The sequence below is a fragment of the Oncorhynchus masou genome, chromosome 22 (assembly GCF_036934945.1).
Source record: "Oncorhynchus masou masou isolate Uvic2021 chromosome 22, UVic_Omas_1.1, whole genome shotgun sequence".
Taxonomy (NCBI): Eukaryota; Metazoa; Chordata; class Actinopteri; order Salmoniformes; family Salmonidae; genus Oncorhynchus; species Oncorhynchus masou.
This window is the reverse complement of record NC_088233.1, coordinates 5,884,465-5,901,970: the sequence shown is the minus strand read 5'-3', so window position 1 is coordinate 5,901,970 and position 17,506 is coordinate 5,884,465. Positions and strand designations below refer to the sequence as shown.

The 17,506-nt window shown below is 41.4% G+C and overlaps 2 protein-coding genes across 2 annotated transcripts in view; one reads left to right on the top strand and one right to left on the bottom strand.

Moving 5' to 3' along the window:
* Positions 1 to 4,125: 4,125 nt before the first annotated feature.
* Positions 4,126 to 11,079, bottom strand: LOC135509776 (dual oxidase maturation factor 1-like). The gene is given in 8 exon segments (XM_064930676.1): positions 4,126 to 4,185; positions 4,551 to 4,744; positions 4,964 to 5,012; positions 5,015 to 5,180; positions 7,338 to 7,545; positions 9,536 to 9,670; positions 9,987 to 10,044; positions 10,926 to 11,079. Coding segments are annotated over 8 exon segments (1,017 nt in total). The 5' UTR covers positions 11,073 to 11,079.
* A 3,466-nt stretch (positions 11,080 to 14,545) lies between these two features.
* Positions 14,546 to 17,506, top strand: part of LOC135509775 (dual oxidase 2-like) — a 43,610-nt gene continuing 40,649 nt past the window's right edge. The window contains 5 exon segments of the mRNA XM_064930675.1: positions 14,546 to 14,603; positions 14,761 to 14,844; positions 14,974 to 15,138; positions 15,375 to 15,562; positions 17,333 to 17,506. The exon segment at positions 17,333 to 17,506 is cut by the window's right edge and continues 28 nt beyond it. Coding sequence (XP_064786747.1) covers positions 14,546 to 14,603; positions 14,761 to 14,844; positions 14,974 to 15,138; positions 15,375 to 15,562; positions 17,333 to 17,506 — 669 coding nt within the window.

Genomic DNA, 17,506 nt, shown 5'->3' with positions numbered 1-17,506 from the left:
TTTTCAATGTACTCCTTCTTTTTCTTTTATACCAGGTTATGAGCTGTAGTTGTCCTGTAAATGGTTTGTTTTTACAGGAAGAAACTGTAACTCGGTCTGTCAGTTCATTATAAACTGGGTGGTTTGAGACCTGAATGCTGATTGCCTCTGACAGCCATGGTATATCAGACAGTATACCACGGGTATAACATCTTAACCAATACATCATAGGACAAGGCTATTCTTTAATAGCAGGGGTATTGTAGCCTGGTCTGTCGTTGGAGCGCCTCTCTGGACAATGCATGACCACTACCTTAGGAGTTGGCAAGAGAGCACAAACAGATCTGGAACCAGGCTAGGGGGCATTGAGCTACAGTCTATTCCCTATAACCCATATGGCGCTGGTCTAAAGTAGTGCACTATATATAGGGAATAGGGTTCTATAGGGCTCTGGTCTAAATTAGTGCACTATATATAGGGAATAGGGTTCTATAGGGCTCTGGTCTAAAGTAGTGCACTATATAGGGAATAGGGTTCTACAGGGCTCTGGTCTAAAGTAGTGCACTATATTGGGAATAGAGTTCTAAAGGGCTCTGGTCTAAAGTAGTGCACTATATAGGGAATAGGGTTCTATAGGGCCCTGGTCTAAAGTAGTGCACTATATATAGGGAATAGGGTTCTATAGGGCTCTGGTCTAAAGTAGTGCACTATATAGGGAATAGGGTTCTATAGGGCTCTGGTCTAAAGTAGTGCACTATATAGGGAATAGGGTTCTATAGGGCTCTGGGCTCTAAAGTAGTGCACTATATAGGGAATAGGGTTCTACAGGGCTCTGGTCTAAAGTAGTGCACTATATAGGGAATAGGGTGCCATTTGGTACGCATCCTACAGTTGAAGTAGGAAGTTTACATACACCTTAGCCAAATACATTTCAACTCAGTTTTTCACAATTCCTGACATTTAATCCCAGTAAAAAGTCTCTGTCTTAGGTCAGTTAGGATCACCACTTTATTTTAAGAATGTGAAATGTCAGAATAATAGTAGAGAGAATGATTTATTTCAGCTTTTATTTCTTTCATCACATTCCCAGTGGGTCAGACATTTACATACACTCAATTAGTATTTGGTAGCATTTCCTTTAAATTGTTTAACTTGAGTAAAACCTTTCAGGTAGCCTTCCACAAGCTTCCCACAATAAGTTGGTGAATTTTGTCCCATTCCTCCTGACAGAGCTGGTGTAAATGAGTCAGGTTGGTAGGCTTCCTTGCTCGCAAACGATTTTTCAGTTCTGCCCACAAATTTTCAATGGGATTGAGGTCAGGGCTTTGTGATGGCCACTTAAATAGCTTGACTTTGTTGTCCTTGAGACATTTTGCCACAACTTTGGAAGCATGCTTGGGGTCACTGTCCATTTGGAAGATTAATTTGCTGATGTCTTGAAATGTTGCTTCAATATATCCACCAAATTTTCCCACCTCATGATGCCATCTATTTTGTGAAGTGCACCAGTCCCTCCTGCAGCAAAACACCCCACAACATGATGCTGCCACCCCTGTGCTTCACGGTTGGGATGGTGTTCTTCGGCTTGAAAGCCTCCACCTTTTTCCTCCAAACAGAATCAACGGTCATTATGGCCAAACAGTTCTATTTTTTTAATCAGACCAGAGGACATTTCTCCAATAAGTACAATCTTTGTCCCCATGTGCTGTTGCAAACCAGTCTGGCTTTTTTATGGTGGTTTTGGAGCAGTGGCTTCTTCCTTGCTGAGCAGCCTTTCAGGTTATGTTGATATAGGACTCGTTTTACTGTGGATATAGATACTTTTGTACCTGTTTCCTCCAGCATCTTCACATGGTCCTTTGCTGTTGATCTGGGATTGATTTGCACTTTTCGCACCAAAATTTGTTCATCTCTAGGAGACAGAACACGTCTCCTTCCTGAGCGTTATGACGGCTGTGTGGTCCCATGGTGTTTATACTTGCATACTATTGTTTGTACAGATGAACGTGGTACCTTCAGGCATTTGGAAATTACTCCCAAGAATGAACCAGACTTGTGGAGGTTTACAATTTATTTTCTGAGGTCTTGGCTGATTTCTTTTGATTTTCACATGATGTCAAGCAAAGAGGCACTGAGTTTGAAGGTAGGCCTTGAAATACATCCACAGGTACACCTCCAATTGACTCAAATTATGTCAATTAGCCTATCAGATGCTTCTAAAGCCATGACGTCATTTTCTGGAATTTTCCAAGCTTTTTAGTCACAGTCAACTTAGTGTATGTAAACTTCTGACCCACTGGTTTTGTGATACAGTTAATTATAAGTGAAATAATCTGTCTGTAAACAAATGTTGGAAAAATTACTTGTGTCATGCACAAAGTAGATGTCCTAACCGACTTGCCAAAACTATAGTTTGTTAACAACAAATTTGTGGAGTGGTTGAAAAACAAGGTTTAATGACTCCAACCTAAGTGTATGTAAACTTCCGACTTCAACTGTACATATTGAAGCAGTCCTTGGCGCTCTATATTGCCTCGGGGGTATCAAAGGTTGAATATAATATTACTGTAATAGTATATAATATTATGGTAATAGTATATAATATTACAGTAATGGTATATAATATTACAGTAATGGTATATCATATTACGGTAATAGTATATAATATTACAGTAATGGTATATAATATCATGGTAATGGTATATAATATTACTGTAATAGTATATAATATTACTGTAATGGTGTATAATATTACAGTAATGGTATATCATATTACGGTAATAGTATATAATATTACGGTAATAGTATATAATATTACGGTAATGGTATATAATAACATGGTAATGGTATATAATATTACTGTAATAGTATATAATATTATGGTAATAGTATATAATATTATGGTAATGGTATATAATATTACTGTAATAGTATATAATATTACGGTAATGGTATATAATATTACAGTAATAGTATATAATATTACAGTAATAGTATATAATATTACAGGTATGGTATATAATATCATGGTAATGGTATATAATATTACTGTAATAGTATATAATATTACGGTAATGATGAAGGCCAAAGATATTACTGAAACGTGGGTTCTTCTTACACATATATTTAGGTGACTGATTACCTTAAACATCAGGGCGTCCCAAACCGAACCCTATTCCTTTTACAGTGCACTACTTTTTCACCAGGGGCCAACAGTGCTCTGTTCAAAAGGAGTGGACTTTAAAGAGAGTAGGGTGCCATTTGTGAGGCAGACCAGGTACAATGAGAATGTATTAACTTGTATATTACTGTACGAATGTATTGTGAGATGCTGAGAATACACTGTGATCGACCAAACCGGTGACAAGACCTATTATTACATTTCCAAATGTGTTTTAAATAAAAAAATTAAATTTATTACATGCAATGATGAAAATGAAAGTAAAATATGTTTAAAAAATATATTTAAAAAAAATGTAAAGCCACTTATTGTACTCCAAAATGTCGCACCTGTTCCCTAGTGCACTATGAGCCATAGGGGTTCTGGTTAAAAGTAGTGCACTATGTAGGGAATAGGGTGCCATTTGGTTATTACACAAGAAGCACATCGTCAATTATTTGAATACCTGACTCAATTATCTCCAGTAAAAAAAAAGTGTGAGAAACTCGCAATTTTTTAAAATACATTTTCGTACACTCTTTGTATATGACATTTAATACAACGCATCTAATAATAACCAATTATGGCATTGACAGAGTAGAACACATTTTATACACATTATTTACAGTACAGCACAGTACAGTACAAGAGGCCTTTGTAAAGGAGGTCACTGTGCTAGTCTAGCAGTACCACTTCCTCCCTCGTCGCCTCACAGCCAGACTGGAACATCCGGTTGTTGGGGACTCGACAGAGGCTAATGTCTCGCACGTGACTGCCCTCCTTGACAACGGTTTAACCAACTACGCTGTCGAAAAGCTAGGGATTCAATAGTGTGGTAGAGGCCTTTCAAGCTGGGGAGTGACGTTATGAATCTGACTCCAATCTGACTTAGAGGAGTTGCCAACGGTTTTCAGGCATATACCTTTTGGCTGAAAACCGGATGTGGGAACTCCGCTCAGGTGTGTTTTTACACCTGCTACGTTAGGTTACATTGCGATTGACAGCTCCTGGAGTGATGGTTGGTGGCTGTCTTTCTGAATTTCATCCTGGGACACATAAGAAGAAGAAAATAACATTATTTATAGTTAAATCAAGAATATTGACCTATTTCTACAGATGTAGGATCTTAATTTGATGACCCTGTTGTGTATTTGAGGTTTAAATAGGCTTCTAAAGTTTGTAATTTCCACTTAGAAATTTCAGACTTGATTTTGGCTAAGAAAATGTCCATTAATTATAATACAAATACAAATGCACATTTCTTGTTTCTGCAGAATTATTTTCCTGCTGGCTCAAATTAAGATCCTACATCAGTAGAGCTACAGTAGTGATGGTGACTCTTAGAGGCCAACTAAATGAAGCCCTGGACCAGAGCTAGACTTGCATCTACTTATTAAACTGTCAGACTTACCGTAGGAAGTACTAAGGTTGTCAAAGGTGTGGTGGTTACGCTTGCCAGGAAGTTGGAGTTCAGGTATCCCTCTCCAAAATAAACATCTTCATCTTCGTCGTTGTCCACCCCGACGCTGAAGGCCTCTCGTATCTTCTCAGGGATCAGACAGTCCAGCAGAACCACCAGGATTCCGATGACCAGACACAGGACACCTGGAAAACAACATGGATGCCTTTTTAACAAAATGTCCTTTAATGTCGTCATTAGTGTGCATAACTTGGCTCTTTCTCAATTAATCTTTCCTTGTCTCCTAGAGTCCTTTCTCCTAACCTCATAACCTCGTGAGATGGAGGCTAGGAGAGAGGACACAAGGAATTGAGGAAAGTTTAAATTGAGGAAAGAGCCTTCAGCTCTGGTAAACCTTTCCTTACCTGTGGCCAGCGCCAGCCAGAAAGAACCGCTGTACTCTGTCTGGAAGGCCCAGAGGTGCCTATGGTGAACAGACAGGTAGGCAGGTTCATGATGGTGGAGAAGGAGGCCATGGAGAAGAAGATGAAAGCGGCGGTGGCCACCATCATGTAGCCGGCGTACAGGATGACAGGCATGGAGAACAGCACGTTGGCTACCAGCCAGCAGCAGAACGCTGTCCTGTGAAGGGGGAAGCGGCACGTGCTTTAAATTTGACAGTGTTTGTACAGTCAGAGGGTTTTCAATGGTTCTGGATGCCGCTTCAGTAACCCCTACGTCTTACCCTACCCTCACCCCCTCAAAACGTGAACCCTGAACACCTAGCTTAAACCTTACCCTACCCTCACCCCCTCAAAACGTGAACCCTGAACACCTAGCTTAAACCTTACCCTACCCTCACCCCCTCAAAACGTGAACCCTGAACACCTAGCTTAAACCTTACCCTACCCTCACCCCTCAAAACGTGAACCCTGAACACCTAGCTTAAACCTTACCCTACCCTCACCCCCTCAAAACGCCCTGAACACCTAGCTTAAACCTTACCCTACCCTCACCCCCTCAAAACGTGAACCCTGAACACCTAACTTAAACCTTACCCTACCCTCACCCCCTCAAAACGTGAACCCTGAACCCTGTGAACCCTGAACACCTAGCTTAAACCTTACCCTACCCTCACCCCTCAAAACGTGAACCCTGAACACCTAGCTTAAACCTTACCCTACCCTCACCCCTGAACACCTCAAAACATTAACCCTGAACACCTAACTTAAACCTTATCCTACCCTCACCCCCTCAAAACATTAACCCTGAACCCTAACTCAAACCTAACTTAAACCTTACACCCCCTCATTACCCTAAAAAAACGTAACCCTGAACACCTAACCTAAACCTTACCCTACCCTCACCCCCTCAAAACGTGAACCCTGAACACCTAACCTAAACCTTACCCTACCCTCACCCCCTCAAAAAACATTAACCCTGAACACCTAACTTAAACCTTCCTACCCTCACCCTCAAAACATTAACCCTCAAAACATTAACCCTGAACACCTAACCTAAACCTTACCCTACCCTCACCCCCTCAAAACATTAACCCTGAACACCTAACTTAAACCTTACCCTACCCTCACCCCCTCAAAACATTAACCCTGAACACCTAACTTAAACCTTACCCTACCCTCACCCCCTCAAAACGTGAACCCTGAACACCTAACCTTAAACCTTACCCTACCCTCACCCCCTCAAAACGTGAACCCTGAACACCTAACCTAAACCTTACCCTACCCTCACCCCCTCAAAACGTGAACCCTGAACACCTAACCTAAACCTTACCCTACCCCCTCAAAACCCCTGAACACCTAACAAAACATTAACCCCTGAACACCTAACCTAAACCCCCTCAAAACGTGAACCCTGAACACCTAACCTAAACCTTACCCTACCCTCACCCCCTACCCTACCCTCACCCCCTCAAAACGTGAACCCTGAACACCTAACTTAAACCTTACCCTACCCTCACCCCCTCAAAACATTAACCCTGAACACCTAACCTAAACCTTACCCTACCCTCACCCCCTCAAAACATGAACCCTGAACACCTAACTTAAACCTTACCCTACCCTCACCCCCTCAAAACATTAACCCTGAACACCTAACCTAAACCTTATCCTACCCTACCCTCACCCCTCACCCCCCTCAAAACATGAACCCTGAACACCTAACTTAAACCTCACCCTACCCTCACCCCCTCAAAACATGAACCCTGAACACCTAACTTAAACCTTACCCTACCCTCACCCCCTCAAAACGTGAACCCTGAACCCTGAACACCTAACCTAAACCTTACCCTCACCGGAGCGCCAAGTCTAGGTCCAAAAGGCTCCTTAACAGCTTCTACCCCCAACCAGAAGACCTCAGGTAGAATATGTAGGCAATTTAGTATATATTTAAAAAAAATAAAACCGAACCTGTACCCCCGCACATTGACTGGTACCCCCCCCCCCTGTATTTAGTCTCCACATTGACTCTGTACCAGTACCCCCCATGTATTTAGCCTCGTTATTGTTATTTTATCGTGTTATTCTTTTTTTGTATTTTTTACTTTAGTTTATTTAGTAAATATTTCCTTTACCAACAATGCAGTTTTAAGAAAATAGAGTTAATAAGGGCTTTTAAATGAACATTTCACTGTGAAATATCCACTACAGGTGTGTACACCTGTTGTATTCGGTGCATGTGACAAATCACATTTGATTTAATTTGCCTTGATGCTTAACATTAACCTTCAGATCTGGTGGTGAAACATCCACGACCGGTGTTGAGATCTAGTCAGCTTACCAGAGAGTGGCCGAGGCGTAGCGCCCAGAGTATCTGTACTGGTAGATGAGACCACAGGGGTTGTTGAGGGTAAACTTCTCAGCGATATAGAGGATGGGGTTAGGTAGACCTCTCTCTAGGGCATCCTCGTACTCCTCATCGATGGTTTCTCTCCACTCAAACATCTCGTTGTAGTTGATGGTCTCGTTCAGTTGATTCACAGGATTCCCTGGAAGGATAGAGACCATAGAGGACAATGGGCTGTTATAATCCGTGCACTTATAACACACATGACAAGTTCTGTGTCACAATCCCAGATCCCAGACCTTGGGAGGTAACCTGTCTGTCACAACCTGTCTGTCACTGATAACCTGGTGGGAGGTAACCTGTCTGTCACAACCTGTCTGTCACTGGTAACCTGGTGGGAGGCAACCTGTCTGTCACAACCTGTCTGTCACTGGTAACCTGGTGGGAGGCAACCTGTCTGTCACAACCTGTCTGTCACTGGTAACCTGGTGGGAGGCAACCTGTCTGTCACAACCTGTCTGTCACAACCTGTCTGTCACTGATAACCTGGTGGGAGGCAACCTGTCTGTCACAACCTGTCTGTCACTGGTAACCTGGTGGGAGGTAACCTGTCTGTCACTGGTAACCTGGTGGGAGGCAACCTGTCTGTCACAACCTGTCTGTCACTGGTAACCTGGTGGGAGGCAACCTGTCTGCCACAACCTGTCTGCCACAACCTGTCTGTCACAACCTGTCTGTCACCGATAAAAAAATTAATTTAAAAAAAAAAGCAAGCTATTCTATGTAGTCTATCTTTTCCTGCATGGGACTCCAAGAGCTAAGGAGCGTAATCTAAGGAGAGGCCAGCGGAGCACAGGTGCTTGGGTATTACGCAAGAGACAGAGGCTATCAGTTAGAAGCTTATTAAACAAAGGCCATCATTCATTAGCCAAATATATGACTAAACCTGCATTGGATTCATTACCTGAAAGAAATAGGCTCGGACATCTATATATAGGACTATGTATATCAATCTAGAACAGGATGATCTATTTTGGATACAATTTGAATGGAATTGATGAAGAGAGAGAGAGAGAAAGACCACTCGCTTGTGTACTGATTTAAAGCAACGATATATGAGTGTTTTAAATCTTTGCAGCTGGAATTTATAATAAAATAATCCTTACTATTTAAAAAAAAAATATATAAAAAAATAAGGTGACATCATGATATCCAGATGGAGATGGAGATTAGACATCGCATTAGCTCTTTTTATATTACTGTAGCATAGCCTACGCTGCAGGAAATGTAGGTCCACCTGTCACAGTAAATAATAAAAGTCACCATGATGAGATGAGCTGTCCGTTTCCACCCTGAGCGTTGATCATGCAGTGACCAGAGAGAAGGCCGTATAGAATCCAGATTTAGACATCCACACATTGTAAACAGTTTCCATTTGCACGTCGTGTTCATATAAATAATGTATTATAATTATTTTATTATAATTTACCGGTTTCTCGCTGTTATTTATCCCGGGAAAAGGGAGTGGTTTTGGCTCCATTCAACCCTAGCGTATATATTACGGTTCCTTTGGTTCACGAGTTTTCAACTGACGGTTCATCTCAAGAAGACTCGAGGCTGTAATCGCTGCCAGAGGTGCTTCAACAAAGTAAAGGGTCTGAATACTTATGTAAATGTGATATTTCTGATTATTTTTCTTTATTTATTTGCAAAAATTTCAACAACAAAAAAAAGTTTTGTCTTTGTCATTATGGGGTATTGTGTGTAAATGAATGAAGAAAAAATATTTAAATCCATTTTTTGAATAAGGCTGTAACGTAACAAAATGTGGAAAAGTCAAGGGGTCCTGAATACTTCCTGCCCTGTATAAGTACTCTGTATTAGTAGATTTATGGTCATTCTGGTGTCTGCATTGGCGGCACAGCATTTACGGGGGCATTCATACTTGCTGAGCAGAGCAGAGGTGTTGTGAAGGAAGTTGTCAAAGAAGTGAGTGTATTTATACAGGAAGTACCGCCCTCGCCCACCTACCAACCAATCATGTCAATGCGGAGCTATATGGAGCTATACGTAGTCCGCACGGCGATGCGGAGGCCTATAAATTTGTCATATTTATTTGAATGTACATTTAGGGTCAGTTTAGCTTCCCCCCTAGCCTATTGGACTCACCGCCTAGGGTCTACGGGGCTTACCTCTTAAAGTAATGTTGATGCCGTACAGTCCAACATGCAGGCCCACCTCAGCGTTCACCTCCTCACTGCTGAAGGACTTGTAGGTAGCGTTAGTGGTGGTTCGGGCCTCAGCCCAGTCACTGGTGAAATTCAGTGCTGAGATTGAGATTGAGATTAAGATTGAGATTGAGATTGAGATTGGGTGTCATACTAAAAACAACAACAATACTATGAACTACTTTATAGCAGTCGATTATCATTTCTTTCGATGTGAGTTTACTGTGAAATAATTGACACCCTCTCGACCAATCCGAATCGAGTAGAGCCTATTCAACAATTCTTTACATTACATTACAATCCTGTGGTATGAAAATAAATTATAAATATGCAGAGAGTTCAAAACTCTTGTATAGTGTTGCAAAAGATGATGATGTGAAATTGATAGTAATGTCCAGCTAGGTACAGTACTTACCTACGATGACCACACCTATGAAGAAACTGACGATGATTCTGAACATCCAGAACAGTCTCTAGAAAAGAGGGTTTGAGGACTCAAGTCAGGTCACGCAGCATGTACCTACCTTCACTGACTGACAGCTATAATACATGTTTTATTGTTTTATTAATCCATTTGATGTTAATCACATGCCAAGGGGAAATAATCAGTTTAAGTCAATAAGGCAGGGTAGCCTAGTGGTTAGAGCGTTGGACTAGTGACCGGAAGGTTATGAATTCAAACCCCCAACTGACAAGGTACAAATCTGTTGTTCAGCCCCTGAACAGGCAGTTAACCCACTGTTTCCTAGGCCGTCATTGAAAATAAGAATTTGTTCTTAACTGACTTGCCTGGTTAAATAAAGGTTAAAAATATGTATCTACATACAGTAGGTATATGGAGTCAGATTGTGCCAACAGAAATGGAAAATGAAGATCAATCGAGTCTGAAGATTCCATTTCTGTTGGCATGAATATTTTTTTATTATTTTTATTTCACCTTTTATTTAACCAGGTAGGCAAGTTGAGAACAAGTTATCATTTACAATTGCGACCTGGCCAAGATAAAGCAAAGCAGTGTGACACATACGACACAGAGTTACACATGGAGTAAAACAAACATACAGTCAATAATACAGTAGAAACAAGTCTATATACAATGTGAGCAAATGAGGTGAGATAAGGGAGGTAAAGGCAAAAAAAGGCCATGGTGGCAAAGTAAATACAATATAGCAAGTAAAACACTGGAATGGTAGATTTGCAGTGGAAGAATGTGCAAAGTAGAAATAAAAATAATGGGGTGCAAAGGAGCAAAATAAATAAATAAATAAATAAAATAAATTCAGTAGGGAAAGAGGTAGTTGTTTGGGCTAAATTATAGGTGGGCTATGTTACGCCATAGGAAGGTTCTACTCACCGACTTGCCTCTGATACCTGGCAGAATAAGAAGGAAGCTGACCGTGAGGACCAGGAAGACCAGGATAATGGTGAGGAGGTGGGTGCTGAAGATAAAGGAGGTTCTTGGTAGGGGGTAGAAAGGGTAAATGTCATCGTAGAAGGTCATCTTTCCTCAGGATCTCGGGGGCTGAGAGCAGACAGCGTTGACCAGAATAGACAGTGTTAGTGTGTTAATAAGAGCAGGGTGTCTCAGTTACTGGCTAAAGATCCAGAGAGATAGGCGGCCAGTTGCCAGTTGCACCAGTTGGGGGTAAAATAAAGTTGGTTTTAAATGCTAAGTCGGGCATAGATACGTCCTGCTTTGGGATCAGAATTTAAACTTGTTGCACCAACCAAAAATAAGACTAGTCGTAGCTAAGTCCGGTGTAAACAATATGCGTTCATGAGATTTGATGGTTGCTAGGCGTGGGGATTCGTCATGATAAATCAATCAATGTCAGATTTTTGTTTCCCGGAATCTCCATTTGGACATTTGGTTACAATTAGGCTGGGAAAATGTTAGCCAAACTGAGATGAGTGTTTCTGATGATAAACTTTGGTCTAGTTTGCTCGTCTAATGGTGTTATCAGAACATTTTGCTAGCAAGTTAGCATTTTGCTAACATTTTGCTAACATTTTGCTAGCATGTTAGCATTTTGCTAACATTTTGCTAGCATGTTAGCATTTTGCTAACATTTTGCTAGCATGTTATCATTTTGCTAACATTTTGCTAGCATGTTATCATTTTGCTAACATTTTGCTAGCACGAAAGCCTAGATTAACAGGTGGGTTATTTTGCTCTTCACTCACATAGTAGCCTAGGTTATATTATCCTGACTGAAAGCTCTTGACTTGTCTGATAATGAATCAATGTGATTTTCTTTCACTAACTTTCCATCTGTGCATTTGGTTACTTGATCTCCGTCTGGGCAAATAAGTGGAGGTTGCAGCTTATTTATTAGTTTGCTAATATCTAATCAGACACATTTAGCATGCTTTAATGTAGCATAAATCAATTGTGTTATGTTGCTATCGACTCGTGCATAGCCATCTCAAAAAGCCCTCGGAGGTTGTGAAATATGAACACGAGACTCACATCCTTCTAAAAAGTATATATTGCTATTATTTTCTCTGTATATCATGAAATAAGATTGTCCCAATGTAACATCCTATGCCTACTCCATACGTAGCTCATAGAAGGGCTTACGACCAGCTGGTGCAACAGGTACAACTTTTAGGTCCTGCATAGAGCACATTTTACATTGGATTTAGAGTTACGACCAACTGGTCCAACCGGCCCCAGGATCTTAAGCACAACAAACAAATTGAATTCGAAACATATCACACGAATATGATGTCGTGGTACACAATTTGATGACCTAGTACACACACACACAAAAAACATCCTGAAGGGTCCCAGAGCTGGGTCTTTTTACAAAAACGTCTGTAGAGTCCGAATGGTTTGAGCTACAAACTATTAAAAGCTATCTACGAAAAGCTGAGACTCTCATGGACACTCGCAAGCTACATACGAGTTGTTAGAAGGTAAGGGCTTCTTCTCCATAGATCATAGTAAATCCCAGGTCATAGTGTCTATAATACTGTAAGGGGTTCTTCTACATAGAAGATCATAGTAAATCCCAGGACATAGTGTCTATAATACTGTAAGGGGTTCTTCTCCATAGACCATAGTAAATCCCAGGTCATAGTGTCTATAATACTGTAAGGGGTTCTTCTACATAGAAGATCATAGTAAATCCCAGGACATAGTGTCTATAATACTGTAAGGGGTTCTTCTCCATAGAAGATCATAGTAAATCCCAGGACATAGTGTCTATAATACTGTAAGGGGTTCTTCTACATAGTAAATCCCAGGTCATAGTGTCTATAATACTGTAAGGGTTCTTCTCCATAGAAGATCATTGTAAATCCCAGGTCATAATACTGTAAGGGGTTCTTCTCCATAGTAAATCCCAGGTCATAGTGTCTATAATACTGTAAGGGGTTCTTCTCCATAGATCATAGTAAATAGTGTCCCTTCATATAGTGTCTATAATACTGTAAGGGGTTATTCTCCATAGATCATAGTAAATCCCAGGTCATAGTGTCTATAATACTGTAATTAGCTCACAGTTGCCATCACAAACTCCAAACAGTTGTCACTGACCAGTTGGATATTCATTTCCCACTGAACAAACCATTTATGAATACAGGATTCATAGAAATTATTTTTATCCGGTTTTTGCTTTGGTTGACCTTTGGTTGACCTTTGGTTGACCTTTTGGTTTTTTTTGTAGACATTTTCCAATTAAACTCATGAATGCAACAGTTTATGTCCAATAGTGTTGTGTTCTACTTGTAGCCCTGGTTGTCCTTTAAAGAACATGGTAAAACACCTCATTGGGAGGCTCAATATAAAGGCTGGACATGAAGATAAATGAAAGTCAGATAAATGAAAAGCTGATTTTTTTTGGTTGTGGTCTCAGGATGTATACTATATATTATATCACTTAAAGAAAGTATTTTATTTCTGAATCAAGAAAAGATCATTTTTACTTGAACATACTCTCATTTGGTAAGCCAATTTTTTTTTTTTTGGCGGGGGGGGGTTCATACAAAGTGCTTTAAGAAACCACTCTGTTGTGACTAAGAGTACATTCAAAATAAACAGAGTAAGGGTACAGTAAGTGGATACTCTTGCACTCAAGTTTACCCTCTCTGGCAAACTATCACCGACCAAAGAACCATCTCAAACTAGACCATGCAGGTTTGTAAGCAACAAACACATAACAAAGAAAACACACAAAAAAACAAATCTAACTCCATCTACCTCTGAACCACCACTATGCTATTTTCATGTCATGCATAATAAGTATGCTTAAAATAATATAAAATAAAATAGTAAAATAAATAAATAAAAATAATGCTCACCTGAAAGTGCAAAAAAAGTAGACCACCAGGTCAAGACAGGGACAGAAAGAAAAGGATAAACGAATGTAGTAACAAAAAGGCGAGAGACTTATTTTATACCGGGCACTTCTTTTGTGTATCTTTAGGCTTGCATTGATTGGTATTTTTTTTTGGAAACAGAGGTGTGTGAACCGGTGACGACCATTCCTACAAGGAAACGCATGTGTCAGTATATTATGAGAACTTAGGTCTTAGACACACTGTTGGCTGTTCTTCCAGAGCACCTTTTCGCTCACCTGGATGTTTCGTAACTCCGGCTCTTCAGTACGCATGACATTTCATTCGCAAAATTGGGTAAGTTTTCCAGTTAAAAAAAAATTTAATTAACATTTCATGTCTAAAATCTTTCTTTAGTGTTGTTTCTTCCATACAATGTACAACTACTCTATACGTGTCAGACACAATTTAATTATAGCAGTAATTAAAGCACTGCTAATCACATAGCTTTTACGCATTACGAAACGTATTTGGCTATGTCGCAATTATGCACATCCCCTATATCGCATTTATTGAAACAATTTTCCCCGATGGGTTCCTACCTTGCACTTTCCACACCAGTAGGCTGCACCTCGACAACTCTTGACCGTCTTGGAGTGGGTCTCTACGTGCTGAGGTGAATCTCTCGCATCAATGGATTTGCGTAAACAGATGTGGACAGTGCTAGCAGTGCTTTCTCTTATCGTTCAATGTAAGTAGCCTGGTAACCAGGTACTTATTTCGGGTTATTTATGTACTACTAGTAAAACCCACGGAATCTGCATAAGCTTTGATAACTATTATACAAGTCCGGCATTTTGAGTATCACTCTGAAAGGACCGTGAAATTCTTTACATTTACCTGTGCAGATTCTCAGGCCAAAGTCCCCTGGGAAGTCCAACGATATGACGGCTGGTATAACAACTTAGCCTATCACAGTCGAGGTGCTGTTGGTAAGTTTATCACAAAATATTAACCACTAACTTACAATATTAAATATTGTAAATATTAATATTTAAAGATATACGACGAGTTTATAGAATTGTTGCTTTATGACGAGGAACTCCTCTGTGCGCGTGCAGGTTCCCCCTTGGTCCGCCTCCTGCCCGCGCGCTACTCTGACGGGGTCCTCCAGCCGCTCCAGGAGCCACAGCTCCCCAACCCGCGCAGGGTCAGCGATGTGACGGCCAGGGGCCCCTCGGGCCTACCCTCTGCACATAACCAGACTGTACTCTCTGTATTCTTCGGTAAATCGACACTGGGAACATCAATCTGAATGTTTATTATTAATTTCCGACTCATTCAGGAGATATTGTTTCGGGTCTATGTTGTGAAATGAAATGCTTGGAGGTTGTTCATAGTCACAAAATGAGTGACCAGTAAACACCTGGCAACGTAGTCAAAAAGGATTGGAAAGGTTTTAGCATAGATTGACAGTAGCAGCGACCTGCCAAATGACACTATTTCTCCTCTGTCTGTCCAGGGTACCACGTTGTATTTGAGATCCAGGACTCCCGTCCTCCCGGCTGTCCTCCGGAATTTATGCACATCCCTGTCCCAGAGGGAGACCCAGTCTTTGACCCCAACCGTACCGGCCAGGTCCTACTGCCATTCCAGAGGGGGCCCTGGGAAAAACACTCCAGCCAGAGCCCCAATAACCCCCGCACTCAGGTAATAACCCCCGCACTCAGGTAATAACCCCCGCACTCAGGTAATAACTCTCACACACAGGTAATAACTCTCACACACAGGTAATAACCCCCACACACAGGTAATAACCCCCGCACACAGGTAATAACTCTTGCACACAGGTAATAACGACCACACACAGGTAATAACCCCCACACACAGGTAATAACCCTCACACACAGGTAATAACCATTACACACAGGTAATAACCCCTGCACACAGGTAATAACTCTCACACACAGGTAATAACCACAGGTAATAACCCCACACACTCAGCACACAGGTAATAACTCTCACACACAGGTAATAACGCTCACACACAGGTAATAACCCTCACACACAGGTAATAACCCCCACACACAGGTAATAACCCTCGCACACAGGTAATAACTCTTGCACACAGGTAATAACCCTCACACACAGGTAATAACCCTCACACACAGGTAATAACCCCCACACACAGGTAATAACCCCCACACACAGGTAATAACACACAGGTAATAACCCCCGCACACAGGTAATAACTCTCACACACAGGTAATAACCCCTGCACACAGGTAATAACCATTACACACAGGTAATAACCCCCGCACACAGGTAATAAACCCCCACACACAGGTAATAACCCCTGCACACAGGTAATAACCCCCACACTCAGGTAATAACTCTTACACACAGGTAATAACCTCCGTACACAGGTAATAACTCTTGCACACAGGTAATAACCCTCACACACAGGTAATACCGACCACACATAGGTAATAACCCTCCCACACAGGTAATAACTCTTGCACACAGGTAATAACCCTCACACACAGGCAATAACCCTCGCACACAGGTAATAACTCTTGCACACAGGTAATAACGACCACACACAGGTAGTAACCCCCACACACAGGTAATAACCCCCACACACAGGTAATAACCCTTGCACACAGGTACTTTAACAGACGCTTAGTGAGTGCATACAGTCTTAGTATGTGTCTGTCATCCCTGTGGGAGTTGAACCCATGACCTTGGCGTTGCTAATGCCACGCTCTTAGTAACTGAGCGCCACAGTTAATATAACGATATACAGTATAGAAGCCCTTAGCAGACACTATTATCCAAAGCGACTTACAGTAGAACGAGCGTGTACATATTTCAGAATGAGTATGTGATCCCTGAGGGAGTTGAACCCGCGACCTTGGCGTTGCTAGTGCCACGCCCTTTATCAAGTGAGCCGGACCGGAGCATAATGAGCGTCAGGCCAGCGGTCAGTCTGTTGGACATGGTGGTTTATAAGACTGCCCGTCAGATAAACCCATAGCCTGGAAGCCTGCAGCTCGCTGTCCCAAGTGTTTTACCCCAAATAACAAACTCTGTTATGTTCTATCTGTAGATGTGCTATGTCATGCCATGTTATGTCATGTTATGTCATGTTATATCAGGTCAGGTCATGTTATGTCATGTTATGTTATGTCATGTCCTGCTATGTAGTGTCATGTTATGTCATGTTATGTTATGTCATGTTATATCAGGTCATGTTATGTCATGTTATGTCATGTCATGTCATGTTATGTCCTGTTATGTTATGTCATGTCCTGCTATGTAGTGTCATGTTATGTCATGTTATGTCATGTCATGTTATATTAGGTCATGTCATGTTATGTTACATTTCACTACACCTATCTGGGGTATGTGACAATAAAACAATATTTTCTGTCTTAAAAAAAAAGGCGATGTTACGTTATGTCATGCTGTGTACTGTAGGTGAACCTGGTGACAGCGTGGCTGGACGGCAGCTCTATCTACGGCCCGTCTAGTTCCTGGTCTGACGCCCTGAGGAGTTTCTCTGGAGGTCTCCTAGCCTCCGGGGAGCAGTGGGACATGCCCAAGAGGAGGGGGGGCAGTAACCTCATGTGGAGTGCTGCTGATCCCTCCACT